The 15034-nt window shown below is 42.1% G+C and overlaps 1 protein-coding gene and 1 non-coding gene across 2 annotated transcripts; one reads left to right on the top strand and one right to left on the bottom strand.

Annotated features, from left to right (window-relative positions):
- Window positions 1-2226: 2226 nt before the first annotated feature.
- On the bottom strand, window positions 2227-5963 carry LOC145045565 (uncharacterized). Its single transcript, XM_078993885.1, has 6 exons — window positions 5235-5963; window positions 4034-5083; window positions 3521-3714; window positions 3351-3417; window positions 3139-3236; window positions 2227-2695 (listed from the first exon to the last, which is right to left on the bottom strand). Exons 1-6 carry the CDS (start codon window positions 5961-5963, stop codon window positions 2227-2229), a joined length of 2607 nt encoding a protein of 868 aa, XP_078850011.1.
- Window positions 5964-7040: 1077 nt separating this feature from the next.
- LOC144998972 (small nucleolar RNA R71) lies at window positions 7041-7147 on the top strand. Its single transcript, XR_013660503.1, has one exon. It is a non-coding gene; the product is annotated as a small nucleolar RNA R71 (small nucleolar RNA).
- Window positions 7148-15034: the final 7887 nt, after the last annotated feature.

The following is a 15034-nucleotide window of genomic DNA, read 5'->3' as shown; positions in this document are numbered from 1 at the left end:
ACAATCATACCAACCGAAAATAAAAATTATCCAAGATTACAATCATCCAAAAAAACACCATAAAACATAAAAAAAACAAAGTCTTCCTTCTTCTTCATCTTCCATGTCCTCCCCTCCTGCTCCTCTTCCTCCTCCACCATCACCTCTCATCATCCTCTCTTCCCAATTCATAATGTACGGGTATCCCGGGTCGGGTCTTGGAGCAATATGCATTTGCTTAAAAAGATACTCGAACGATTGGCTATTATAGTTAACCCCTCGCCCGATATCATCTAGGTAACGCCGGTACTCTACTTGGTTCCATCCATCATTATCTTCCTCCATCGGAATAACCGGTGGGTCTTCCCATACCCTTTCGCTTCGTTGCCGAACCCGTCTTCCCAGCTCCTCGGGGATTGCCGGCTCGTCCGCGTGTGGAATGGTAAAAGAGTCGCCAAACTTCTCAACGATTCGGGCCCTCCTATATAGAGCAGTGTTGAACGGTGGAGGGTAAATAACTGTGAGTGCCCTCGCCTCGGGTAGATCTAACACTCCAAATGACCTGGCCAGCCTCGTCACAAACATGCCTCCATTTATTTTGGAGTTGACTTTCTCCTTGACTGCCCCTTCAGCTAAAACCCTGGCAATGCAATAAGGAAGGTTGCAGAAAGCATCTGGAGTAATAATACTCCAGAGATAGAAAATGTCAAGGGTTGGGACTTTGTCCTAATCCTTTCACATGTTAATCGTGTTGTCCACAAGGCGGTGAATCAGGCGATGGATTGGTGAGCGGATATGTCCCTCCTGAGCAGTAGAGGGAATGTACACCCGATTGGCAATTGTGTTCCACCAGGTAGAAGCCACCACCCCTTCAGGAAGATCCTTGTGGCAGTGTTCCAGAAATGCTTCAAAATCTTCATTAAGCATGGCGCTTTGGTCATACACCCCCAGCCTCAAAGACAACTCTGCCATGCTGCACTGTTGCGGCTCCCCACCAAGAGAAAAAGTAATAACATGGGGGTTGTAATATTCATTACCACCTCAGAATTAGATGGTAGCAAAGAACTCCCAACAAAGCTCAGCATATACTGGTTCCTGGATCTTGAATAACTGCAGCCACCCATCACAGATGATGGTGTTTGTCCCCCAAATTACACTCCTTTACCAAATAAGGAGTGAGCTCTTCTTCCAAACCCACTTGACCGAACCACCCCCAATCTACAACATTAGACAAATGAATTTCCTTTTGCTTCAGCGCCTCTAGCTTGTTCTTGGCGCGAGCTTGTGAAGACTTGGATGTTATTTGTCGGAACGAGAGCCACAAGTTTTCACCTTGGCTCCCTCCCCTCGTAGATTGTCCCCTTCTGAACATGGTTTCTGCAAAACAACAATAAAGAAGACACAAACAAGCAAAAAAAAAACCTGCTGTTAAAATTAAAAAAATAAACTGCATACTGCCTACTCGCCGAGTGCATTACACTTACTCAGCGAGTAGGATGAACTGCGAGACAGAATCGGTTGTATTCATATGTAGGGTGCCCAAAACTCCCAATTGCTCACAGGGGTTTGTTGTATTTAGTTTATATACCATGGATCTAACAGAAATTACTCCTAACATTGCATAATTCATAGCAAAATTAGAACCCTAGAAATTGAGGGTACCCCCAAAATCCGATTCTAGACAAAATAGGGCCATTCATTTGATAAAGATTGAATCTTTAGTGGGTTTACAGTAGAAAAATCTTACCTTTTTCTTGGAGAGATGAAGATTGAGTGGAGATTGAAGAAAAAATCGCAAAGGGGCTTGAGACTTGTATGCACGGCGAGTGTGGAGAGTGAATGGGTGAAAACCCCCTTTTTTTTTTTACAGATTATAAATCACCTGTGTAATTTGGCTACTCGCCGAGTAGGAGAGACCTACTCGCCGAGTAGAAATCTGAAATTGTGTTTATTGGGTTCAAGTAGGCAGGTACTCGCCGAGTATGCATGCCTACTCGGCGAGTATCCCTTGTAGATTGAAATTTTTTTATGTTGGTGAAAAATTAATACATTTTCTTATTTTTTTTAACCATCCACCCCACACTCTAGTCATTGCTTGTCCTCAAGCAACTATATTCTTAATAAAAGACGAATGAAAACGATAAAAATAGAAATAAAGTAAAGGAAAAGAGAATGCAAACTTGAAGCTCGGGTTGCCTCCCGAGAAGTGCTTCTTTTTAAGGAGTCATTAGCTGGACTCCTCTCCTTCTACGTGGTTGCCCTTCCTTCCAGCAACAACAATTCTTCCATTCCTTCATTCCGGGGGACTCCTTCTTCATATTTCTTGACTCGATGTCCATTAAATTTGAAAGGCGTTCCATCTCTTGACAATAGCTCTATATCACCATGTGGAAATACCTTCTTCACCAAAAAAGGACCATCCCATATTGACCTTAGTTTCCCCAAGAAAAGCTTTAGCCTTGAATTAAAGAGCAACACTTTTTGGCCTTCATGGAATTCTTTATTTTCTTTAATCCTCCGGTCGTGCCACATATTAGTATTCTCTTTATAAAGCAACGAACTCGTGTATGCATCATTTCTAAGTTCTTCAAGAGCATTCATTTGCATCAACCGGTTGCTCTTGAGTTGCTCTGTGTTGAAGTTACACATCTTCAAGGCCCAAAACGCCTTATACTCTATCTCCACCGGCAAATAACATTGCTTTCCATACACCAATCTATATGGTGTAGTACCAATAGGTGTTTTGAAAGCTGTACGGAAAGCCCAAAGTGCATCATCTAGCTTCTCCGACCATTCCTTGCGATTGCTCCCCACCGATTTCTCCAAAATTCACTTTAACGCTCGATTCGTCACTTCGATTTGTCCACTAGTTTGTGGATGGTAGGATTTAGAGAATTTATGGGTTACCCCATATTTCATTAGCACCTTCTCTAGTTGATCATTAGCAAAATGTGTGCCTCGGTCACTTATAAGTGCTTGCGGGACTCCAAATTGTGAGAATAGCTTCTTCAAAAACCGCATAACTACCTGACCGTCGTTAGTTGGTAATGCTTGTGCCTACGCCCATTTGGATACATAATCCACCGCCACCAAGATGTATTTGTTGCCTCTAAACATGGGAAATGGTCCCATGATGTCGATCCCCCACACATCGAATACCTCGCAAACTTGGATACTATGTTGTGGCATTTCTTTTCGAGATGAAATGTTTCCCACTCGTTGACAAGCATCACACTCTTTGCCAAATTGGGCTGCATCTTTAAAAATTGTTGGCCAATAAAACTCAATGTCAAAGATCTTCTTTGCCATGTAATGTGCTCCGTGATGTCCACCCGTGGGCCCGCTATGGCAATGCTCTAATATTTTCTGACTTTCACCCCCGAACACGCATCTTCGTATGATCCCATCCGCGCAGCTTCGGAAAAGATATGGTTCATCCTAAAAGTAATATTTTATCTCAGAAAAGAATTTCTTCTTTTGTTGACTTGTGAGATCTTTTGGGATGTAATTGCTAGCTAAGTAATTAGCTATATTAGCAAACCATGGTTCTTCTCCCATGGCCACCATAATACACTCGTCCGGGAAGTCATCGCCAACTCTATCTTCATGCAATTGCAGGTTTTCAAGTCTTGACAAATGATCAGCTGCTATATTCTCCATTCCCTTTTTGTCTTGTATCTCTATGTCAAACTCTTGAAGAACTAACACCCATCTTATCAATCTTGGCTTAGCATCCTGTTTGGCAAACAAATACTTGATAGTAGAGTGGTCAGTAAAAATGGTAGTTTTTGATAAAAACTAAATATGGACGGAATTTATCAAAAGCATACACCACAGCTAATTGTTCTTTTTACGTGGTGGTGTAATTTTCTTGGGCTGGATTTAGAGTCTTGCTAGCATAGTATATGGGTCGAAAGTGCTTATCAACCCTTTGACCAAGGACAACTCCTAAAGCATAATCACTAGCATCACACATAATTTTAAAGGGTAAGCTCCAATTTGGTGCAACAATGATCGGGGCATTAGTTAGATTATCCTTTAAAAATTCAAACGCCTCTAAACACTCTTTATTAAAATTAAATGGTGCATCTTTTAATAATAATTGTGTCAAAGGTCTAGTTATTTTGGAAAAATCTTTTATGAAACGCCGGTAAAAACTCGCGTGTCCTAGAAAACTTCTAATGCCCTTCACATTAGTTGGTGGGGGTAATTTGGCAATGGTGTCAATCTTTGCCCTGTCCACTTCAATTCCCTTTTTGGAAACTTTATGGCCCAACACTATACCCTCTTTAACCATAAAGTGACATTTTTCCCAGTTGAGGATCAAATCGGTTTTTTCACACCGAGCAAGCATTAAGTTAAGGTTTATGAGACAATCATGGAAAGAAGATCCAAAAACGGAAAAGTCGTCCATAAAGACTTCCATGAATTTTTCCACCATGTCGTGGAATATGGCTGTCATGCACCTTTGAAAAGTCGCGGGTGCATTGCATAGCCCAAAGGGCATGCACCTATATGCAAAAGTCCCACTTGGGCAAGTAAATGTGGTCTTTTCTTGGTCCATGGGGTCTATGGATATTTGAAAGTAACCCGAGAATCCATATAGAAAGCAATAATAGCTATAGCCTGATAACCTTTCTAACATTTGATCAATAAAAGGTAAGGGAAAATGGTCTTTTCGAGTGGCATTGTTTAACTTTCGATAATTGATGCACACTCTCCAACCGGTTACCGTTCGTGTCGGAATTAGCTCATTCTTCTCGTTGGTTATGACCGTCATCCCTCCTTTCTTGGGCACAACTTGGACCGGACTCACCCACGGACTATCGGAGATGGAATAGATAATTCCCGCATCTAGGAGTTTGACCACTTCTTGCATGTTCGAGTTTAGTCTTCTTTGGTGCTGCACAACCGGCTTCACTCCTTCTTTCATATTAATCTTGTGAGAGCAATAAGATGGGCTTATTCCCTTGATGTCGGTGATGTTCCAAGCTATGGCACGTTTCTGTTTCTTCAACACTTGCACGAGCTCCTCCTTTTCAGATTTGGACAGGTCAGAGGCTATAATCACTGGCTTTTGGTTGCCCTCTTCAAGGAAAGCATACTCCAGATGTTCAGGTAGTGTTTTCAGCTCAGTTTTTTTGGTTCTGACTGCTGGACTTGCCGAGTGCAGGTAGGGTACTCGGCGAGTTGGTGGCTGAATTTATGAATTCCTCCTTTTCAAAGGAGGAACTCGGCGAGTACATCGGCCCTACTCGGCGAGTAGGGCTCTCAGTTTGCTTCATTATTTCTTCATATTCAGCTTCTTCCAACAACCTTTCGATCTCCATTAAGTCTTTTTCTGCATCAAATTCTTCATCATCAGCTGTGGACTCGCTGGAATCTTCCTCTTCACAGTCCTCTAATAGTTCGTCTAGCATGTCGATTGAGAAAGCTGTGTTGTCACTGTTCCTTGGATACTTCATAGCTTGATCAACACCAAAGGTTACAGAATCATCACCTACCCGCAAGGTAAGCTTTGAATCCCACATATCTACTATAGCACCTGCAGTATTGAGGAAGGGTCTTCCGAGGATGATCGGGACTTGAGGATCTGCCTCCATGTCTAAGATGATAAAGTCAGCAGGAAAGACGAATTTGTCCACCTTGACAAGCAAATCTTCACATATGCCCCTTGGGAAAGTGATAGTCTTGTTTGCTAAATGGATTGCCATGCGGATTGGCCTTGGTTCTGGGAGATCCAGCTTCTTGAAGAATGAATATGGCATTAAGTTGACGCTTGCTCCCGAATAAGCTAAGGCGTGAATTATAGCTAAGTTTCCAAATTGGCAAGGTAGTGTTAAGCTCCCTGGGTCACCTTTCTTCTTTGGTAGCTTATTTAGCATAGCAGCTGAACAGTTTTCATTTAGAACTACCTTCTTCACTTCTTCCATCTTCCTTCTATTAGTGAGAAGTTCCTTGAGGAACTTGGCATATTTGGGCATTTGGACGACGACTTCAATGAAGGGTTTGACATTAAGGAACTTGGCATAAAGTCTTGATATGATCTAAGAACTTCTGGTACTCTTCTTCCTGCTTCTCCTTCTTAGCTCAGACTGGGTATGGCATTGGAGGCTGATATGGCTTTTCAGGAACTTGATCTGTCGGTTTTACCCTTGTACTTGCCGAGTCCAGGTTTGGTACTCGGCAAGTAGGGCTGTCAGATTGACAGTTTTGATCTTCTTCTTGAGTTTCTGCCTCTTTCCTCTGTGATTCTTTAGGTGCTTCATTCTGAATAGGGGCTAGAGGGGTAATTATTTTCCCACTTCTTGTTGTAACTATATTTATGTGTGCGCCTCGTGGGTTATTTTCGGTTTTACTAGGAAGTTCGCCTGATGATCTTTGGTTTATTTGTTGAGCAAGTTGCCCCAACTGCGTTTCTATGTTGTGAATGGATGCTTGCTGGTTTCTAAGGATATTCCTTGTTTCTTGAATGGCAACATCATGGTCACTATGTCTTTTTTTTTGAAGCAGCTACAAATTTGGTAAGCATTTCTTCCAAACTTGGTTTCCTTTCTTGTGCCGGCTCTTCCTTTTGGTAAAAACCTCTTCCTTTTTGATTGTACTTCTCCTCCTTAGACTTCTTGTACTCTTCATACGGGAGCCACTCTTTCTTTGGTTTTCTCCTGTCTTCATCATATCGGTCTCCACTTCAGTAACATACTTGCACCTTTTTGTTGCCATTTTCATCCAGGTCGTAGTCTCTAGTAAGATGCGGTCCATTGCAATTTTCACAACCCACCCGAATAGCATGGATTATTTGATCCATTTTATCCATCCTCCTATCCATGGTTTTCATCATAGCCATGACCGCGGATAAGTCTTCAGTAGCTGCATATGCGGCTCCCCTAGTAACATTGTTTCTTGGGTTGTGGTATTCTCTAGAGTGCTTAGAGAATTCTTCAATTAATTCCTTGATTACCGGGGGTGGCTTTTTGGTAAGCGGTCCTTGTGATTCAAGTAGCTGCCTAGTGGTGACATTGACTCCATCATAGAAGATGGAAACTTCTTGCTGTCTGTTTAGATCATGATGTGGGTAGTTTCTCAGTAAGCTCTTGTACCTCTCCCAAGCTTCATATAAGGACTCTCCAGCTTGCTGTTCAAAGTTAGCTATTGCTTTCTTCAGTTTGGCTATCTTGGAAGGTAGGCAAAAGTGGTCAATGAATTCTTCTTTCATCTTGGCCCATGTAGTGACTGATTCGGGGGGAAGTGATTTGAACCAATCTTTTGCAGCACCTTTGAATGTCACAAGAAGCATGCGAAGTAGTTGAGTCTCACGAGGAACATTTGGAACATTGAAGTAATCAGCTACATTATTAACTTCATCCAAATGCTTGTAGGCATCTTCGTGATCTTTTCCATAAAAGGAATTTCTTTGAGCTAGGCAAGTATGTGGCCCTTTAGCTCAAAAGTAGGAGTAGCGGGAATTGCGGGCTGCACAAGTCCCGGACCGATGTCATCGCGGATCCTCTTCTTCCATTCTCCTATGGGGATTTCATCAATGTTAGCCATGGTATGAGCTAACTCGTCACCGGAATCGGAGTCGTGTCTGTACGTGGGTTCTTCTTCTTCTTCGGTGTCGTACTCGGTATCTTCCTTGATTGGGTCTTCGCTTGCCAAAGATGCGCTGAATGCTCCTGATTTGCTGCTCTTCTTCTTCCCAAAAACAGTCTTCAAGTTGGACAAAGGTTAGTTCCTTTGTTTCTTCTCAAAGCAGATTCGGGATCTTCAAACGGGGGTACCAGCGAGGTGTTTGATCCTCTGGTCATGAATGTCCTTAAATAAAAAGATAACAACGTAAAAAGAACAAAAAGAATGTACTAAAAAAACGACAATTAAGGCTGAAATAAACATGTACTCGCCGAGTAGGTGCGATTGTACTCGGCAAGTAGTAGTGGAAATTTGAAGGAAAACTAAACTTAATATAAAAACAAATTTAGATCCTAAATCCTAACTACTAATTACTAATATGCAATAAATTAACTTTGTGCCAGTTAACTCACACAAAGGATCAAAAAAATTAGAAATTAGATAAATTATTTAGAACCGTTCCCCGGCAACGGCGCCAAAAACTTGATGTGTGTAAAACAATCTAGTTTTAATCCTACTTTTTATTAATGAATTAAGCACAAAAAGGCAGTGAACCTATCTTTTAGTGGTATAGTTGGATAAGTAGGGTATCGAACTCAGGGAACGGAAATTGATCTAATAACTAATTTTAACTAAGCAAATAATAAAAGTAAAAGGGTTTTTCTCTAGTTTTACAAGACTAGAAACTTAAGCAAAGCAACTAAAACACTTAACTAACTAACGATTAAAACAAATGACAATTTCACCAAATTTATTAAAGGGTTTCTGTTTAGGTTCAACTAATTCACTCCTATGGTTATGTTCAAGATAAATTAATTATTATTAGTTACCAACTATAGTGGTTAGGTTCACATTCATTACTCTTAACCCTTAGATAGTTAATTAATTCAAGCAGTGGCCAATTGTTTAAATTAACTAATTACCTAGTTCAATTATTTGGATTAAATAAGATTTGTATTGGTTAATCAAGTTGATATTTCAATTAACCTCTTGTTTGTTGGTTCCTCAAACAAGCTCACACATTAACTTACCTATTTTCTTATTAATCTTAATTTCATACTCATTACTCTTAAGCATATGATCAAGTGTTCACAATACATATGAGGTTAATTATCAAGAGATGTTCATGCAGCTTAATTACCTTCCTATTAACAAAAAATAGTTATCATCAATGCATAAGGTTCTTTAACAAACTTAATTTAATAAAATCACCAAATCATGATCAATCAAAAAAGTATATTATAACCATAGGAGCAAATTATTCTTCCTAAACAGAAAGTAAACGAATTTAGCTAATAGTCATGATAAAAACAAACTCAATAACAGTTTTAATAAAGCTAAACATCTTAAATCCTAAAGCTAAGTGGAATGATTAACCTAATAGCCTTGATTCTTCCAAGGATTGAAGATTAGGGTTCCACAACTCCTTCAGGGATTCTTTTTCGCAGGTCCAGCTCTTAAAATCGCCAAAAAGTCCTTCCAATCGGATAATGAATTAGTATTTATAATTATCCAAAAAACAGGGTGTACTCGGCGAGTAGCAGACCCAACTCGCCGAGTAGGTGTGAGTTATCCGTCTCAAATCAGGAGTCTTGACTTATCCTCTGGAATATTCTCACGTACTCGCCGAGTAGGCTCGAGAACTCGCCGAGTACATCTTCATTTGTCCTTCATTCTTCACTCTTTGATCTTTAATTGCTTCCCTTTGTTCCTTTTCACCCCCAAGCATGTCTTAAGGACTGAAAACAAAATTTAAGCTTTATTAAGTACCTCTTGTCCACATTATACATAAAATTAGTTAAAAATGAATAAAAATATATGCTAAATAATTAACTAATTATGCACATATCAATCATAGATTGGTCGAGCACGTGTGGTTAACCGGCACATCGATTGGGTGATAAAAATTTAGGGTACCAAGTCAATTTGCATGGTTATTCACACCTTGTTTGTGATCCTTGGCGTCCCAGTCACAAACTTGAGAGGGCACAATCGAGATTTAAACATGCCATTGAAAAGTTCAATGAATCTCAAAAGATCTAGGAGTTTAGGTCAACTATCGGTGGGAGCCGGTAATCCAGATATTGATTGGTTGGTAGGGACCAGGGTGGCCTCAGTTTATCCGGAAGCCCGATAAGGAATAGCAAAATTTCCAGTCAATAGCAGTGCGAGTATGCAGTGTATGGTGGAATTCAGTTAGTTGATCGCAGGGGTGCTCGATACCAAATGATAGTAGAAAGAATTCCCAGTGGATACTGGCGACGATGACCCGTACTGGGAGTAGCGGGTGTAATAGATTGGGTGAGGAAAGGGTCTTCACAGTGGCAAAGGGGATAGATGGTTATGTAGCATTGCCTTGGGGAGGCAAGGAAATCACGCAAGGAAAGAAGGGGTGAACCCCTATGGGGTCAGTGCAGTATTTGGAGATTACCAGAAAGATTGTCGGGTGAGTAAGTTGTGTTTCCAGGATGTTCAGGGTCAGGATGCACCCGAGATTATTATCTATAAGGATTAACGTTAGTCTGAATGACTGAACAGAAGGCCAGCGACGGTAGGCAGCTGGTGTTAGAATGAATGGTGGGGTATTGGAGGCAGATCGCAGGTGGTGGATCATAGCAAAATTCGAGGACGAAGTTTAGTTTAAGTGGGGGAGAGTTGTAACACCCAAAGTTTGGAAGCCCAAGAAAAGAAAGAAAACCTTAATTTTAAGGGAGACTCGACGAGTCCAAGGATTAACTCGGCGAGTCCGAGCGGGATTCGGGTCGAGGAGTAAGTGACCGACTCGGCGAGTCGGCCAAGGGGACTCGGCGAGTCTGGTCTGTGGGAGTAAAACCATAAAATCGGGTCTTGGAGCCTATTTAAACGTCTCATTCTCTCCCCTAGGGTTCCTTTACTGCCCCTTTCACCCAAAGCATCGAACCCTAAGCCCCATTGTTGCTTATTCAAGCTTCCAAGCTATTTGTGGGGTGATTTGAAGGAAGAAGAAGATGGGGAATCATTGGAGCTTCAAGGATTGGCCTTGGATCCGAAGATTGGAGAAATTTTCTGAGTTATTGAAGGTATTAAGTCGTTCTCTCCTTTAGATCTAGTATGGTTATGAGTTTTGGGGGTTTTCTAGCCATGATTAGTTACCTCTTTTGAGTTCGAAGCTAGATCTGAGGTTGCTACTTCAGATCTAAGCTCATTATGGTCTTGAGAAGCATAAAGTAGCAGCCCTTGAGTTAATTATGGAGCCTCTTTGCCTTAAACCCTAGTTTATGGTGTATTTTGCTTAGATCTCCTTCTTTATACATAAAGTTTGCAAATTTACGTGAGAAATAGGCTTGGAAGGGTAGATCTACAGTTTGGAGTCCATCCATCACTCAAAAGCCTTATGCATGTAAAGGGATTTGAATGGACTCGACGAGTAGCATGAAGCTGTGGAGCAACTCGATGAGTGGGATGAACAGCTCGTTGAGTCAGATGAAGATTGCCTTGTACTCGGCGAGTCTGTTCTTGGACTCGGTGAGTCAGGTTGCGAAACCCCAAACCCTTCGAGTTGAGACTCGAATCAGTGAGTCGGGTGGAGACTCGGTGAATAGGACAGGTCAAGACTCAGAAATCGGTAGACTCGGCGAGTCATGGACTGACTCGGCGAGTCGAGACACGAAAAGAAGGATTCTGAATATATAAACTCGGCGAGTCAGTAGGGTGACTCGGCGAGTAGCGTTGACCTAGAAGGTTGACCTTAACTAGGACTTTGACTTAGCTTAGGGTTGACTTGGTTGTCTTTCGGGGGTCAGTTAGGCTCAGTATTGCTTTGATATTGTTAGTTCGGGGAGCAAGGGGAGCAGGAGTTCAGTGAGTTGCTAGGCATCAGCTAGTGAGATCATCAACAAGTTCAGCCAGTGCAGGTTAGTTTCCCTTTGTGTGAATAGGTCTAAGGCCACAATGCCGGCCTATGTAGTCATGAGTAGAAGACCCGGGGGTTAGCCCTAGGCACAATATGCTAGTATGATTTTCAGGACGATGTCCCTTAATAGCGGGCGGGTGCCCAAGGATATGTTTATATGATAGTCTATACTAGCTGTCTGTGTGATATATGTATGTACCTGGTAGGGAGGTGAGTGTAGGCGAGGTCCCGTATCTCACTAATAGCAGAGTGTGGATGGTGTTCCACATCTCATTAGTAACATAACAGGGGCGAGGCCCAAGCTAAAGAAGGAGTGAGAGTAGGTTGGGCCCGTATCTCACTACCAGTAGTAGCGTGGAGGGGGTTCCATGACTCATTAGTAGCAGGATAAGGGTGAGGCCTAGGATAGGTGAGGCCTTAGGACAGGATCAGTCGTACGAGATTAACTTATGTGTTGTGATATGTTAGATGATATTATTAGTTGGTGGGCGAGGCCCTGTGATATGTGTATGTGTTATTATTTGTTGGCGGGCAGGGCCCTGTGACAGGCGACGTCTAAGTAAAACAGATCTGTATCTGAGCGGGGCTCGAATCCAGGCGGGGCCTAGAGCGGCGGGGCTGTTGTAGCAGGCGAGGCCCAAGATAGTGGGCGTGGCCCAGTATGTGTAGTATGTGGTTATGCATGGTATGTGGTAGGGTGGGGAACTCACTAAGATTTATGCTTACGGTTTTCAGTTTTGGTTTCAGGTACTGTTGGTAGCGGACAGAAGAGCTCAGGGTGATCGCATGGCACACACCATAGATTAGACAGCCTAGTAATGTTTACTCTGATAATGAACATGTGTTTTGAAAACTTATACTCAGATTATGTTTTGGAATGATGACTTAGCTTAAAGTAATGTTTATTTAAAAGAAATTTTTGGTCTTAAATTTTGGGTCGTTACACTTTATGTGTAAAATGGGAATTAGGAGGCCATATCTATGGTTTTGCTGTGTTAAGACCCCTTTAGATCGACTGTATGGTGGTGGTCAAGAGTGAACTCGGTGAGTCGTTCTTAGGGCTCGACAAGTCGGAGCGTAATGACCATCAAATCCTTCTATTGAAGGACCATATGAGAGAAAGGAAGGTTCCTTAGTTGTTGAATCTTATTAGTGGGCCTGGGAGTCATGGGACTCGACGAGTGCTTAGAGCAGGCTCGGCGAGTCCAAGGAAATCTCCAAAGGACTCGACGAGTTGTTCATACAACTTGGCGAGTCATAGACTGGATGTGTTAATAAGAGGGAGGTGGGCTTGATGAGTTCAAGGTGAACTCAGTGAGTCAGATGAAGTTGGCCCTGAGGGTAAGATCGAAGGAGAACCCGTCGAGTTCTTGCCAGACTCGACCAGTGGAGATAGGGATTGCATCGAGTTGAAGAGTATGGACTCGTCGAGTTGGAGTCAGGTCAACTGGAAGTTGACTTTGACCAATGTTGACTTTGACTAGATTGGTATCACCCAGGTTAGGGTTGCATACTCAAATGAATAACTTTGAAGTGTTGTCGTGTAGGGATCAAGGAGTCGAGGGTAGTCGACTTGTATGCCGAAGATAGTTCAGACACTGCACGACATCGAGGTGAGTTACCTTCTAATAAGGGTGGGTCTGAGGCCACAATGTTGGCCCACCATCAGGGGTATTTGATGGATAATTGTCTCTATGATAGTTATCTTGGTATGTTTATGTGATATGGTCATGAGATATGCGTGTATGAAATGTAATGTGTATGTTAGTGGTAGTAGTATAGTTTTTCCCTGATATCGGTCGTTAGGATCGAAGGGTAGGTCAGTACCCTAAATATGCTTGATTGTATGATTATATCTTGATATGATATGATAGCAGTAGGGGGTGAAATAGTTCCCGGTTACCAGTTGAAAGATACCGATGACAGGTACCGGTTGAAAGATACCGATGGCAGTTACCAGTTGAAAGATACCGATGGCAGATACCGGTTGAAAAATACCCATGGTAGTTACCGGTTGAAAGATATAGATGATATGATATTATATGTGGTATGATGGGGGAACTGACTAAGCTTTGTGCTTACAGTTTATGTTTTGGTTTCAGGCACCTCTTCGTCGAAGGGGAAGGAGCTGTCGTTGTAGCAGCGCATCACACATACACACATGGTTTCTGCATTGGGTTTCTGGGGTTGTACTCTGATTTTCATTATTTTTTTAATGTCATGGTTTAGGACACAACCTTATGGTTTTGTATAGTGTTGTTTTGTTGATAATGTTTTGGTAAAATGTTTTATAAATTATTAATTCAAAAATGAAATTTTTGGTCTCGAAATTTACGATGTTACAAGTTGGTATCATAGCCCTGGTTTGAGGGATTCAGACACACCATCGGGGGTGTTTGGACTTAAACTGAGGGACTAAAAGATTTTCCACAAAGAGAATGGTTTTCTAAAATTTAAAATCAAGGAAATTTGAGAAAGAACAAGGTGTATGATGCGTGCAACCGGCCGACCTCAAGTAAGTTTTCCCCAAGATACCTATAGTTGTTATGCTATGTTATATGATTTAAGATTCTGAGAACTGCATGCTAGATTAGGGCTAAGGAACTAGGAGGATGCCTTTTATGACTCATATATGATTCTGGGAACTACATGCTAGATTAGGGCTAAGGATCTAGGAGAATGCCTTTTATGCCTAATATATGATTCTGAGAACTGCATGCTAGATTAGGGCTAAGGATCTAGGAGGATGCCATGAATGCCTGTTGTATGAGCTGCATGCTAGGACTGTCTAGTAAGCAGTAGGATAGCTTGATTGGGATAATTATGCTTGATGTGGTTACTTATTGCACGAATGTTGCTTGCTTTGTGCTATAAGGGTTCTGGATAATTTTAATTAACTTGTGAGGTGATATGTAACAGTATTTGTAAGCTAGTTAGGGAAAGAAAGTAGGGACTCCTAGTGAAGCTGATGGCAGATAGTAGGTCCGAGGGTACCCTAGGAAATCCTAGGACGAGGTTAGTGGAAAAGGGTATAGGTAAAGGGACTTGGTGAAGTTGAAGCAATCCTTGAGGAAAGTACAGATAGATGTGGAAGGTAGTATGGGCCTATACTACTGGAAGTAGAGGATCTGTACTTGAGTCAAGGAGGGCCGAGATGGAACCAGGAAACTTGGATGGTGTGTGAGACCTCTCAGGAGCATGTATGATCCTGGCGTTTATGTGTTTATTTTCAGCATGGTGACCACACGACATAGAGCAGAAGGATCAGGATCTGGGTCAGGATCACAATCGGGCTCAGGGGCAGAATCCGAGCAGGTTGATGATGGGCTATGCGAATTCATCGCATTTGAGATCATGAGAGGTATCCTTGAGTTGACCCCCGTCGTTTTCGAGTCAATCAAGGAGGGGATTATCGAGCTGATGGAGGATCGCCTGCGGTCATTCAGGAGTGATTTGGTATCTAGCCAGGCGGGTACGTGCACACTGTCCTTCAAGTACTTTAGGGGGAGTGGTGCCCCGGATTTCCATGGGGTG

The sequence above is a fragment of the Lactuca saligna genome, chromosome 5 (assembly GCF_052625555.1).
Source record: "Lactuca saligna cultivar CGN05327 chromosome 5, ASM5262555v1, whole genome shotgun sequence".
NCBI classification, from domain to species: Eukaryota; Viridiplantae; Streptophyta; class Magnoliopsida; order Asterales; family Asteraceae; genus Lactuca; species Lactuca saligna.
This window is presented reverse-complemented; position numbering and strand designations above follow the sequence as displayed.

Coding starts and splice junctions, on each gene's coding strand:
- LOC145045565 (XM_078993885.1), bottom strand. CDS start 5,963: ATGCCCAAATATGCCAAGTTCCTCAAGGAACTTCTCACTAATAGAAGG. Junction 5,084..5,234: donor CTGAGAGCCCTACTCGCCGA/GTAGGGCCGATG, acceptor GAACATCTGGAG/TATGCTTTCCTTGAAGAGGG. Junction 3,715..4,033: donor TTAATAAAGAGTGTTTAGAG/GCGTTTGAATTT, acceptor TTTGCCAAACAG/GATGCTAAGCCAAGATTGAT.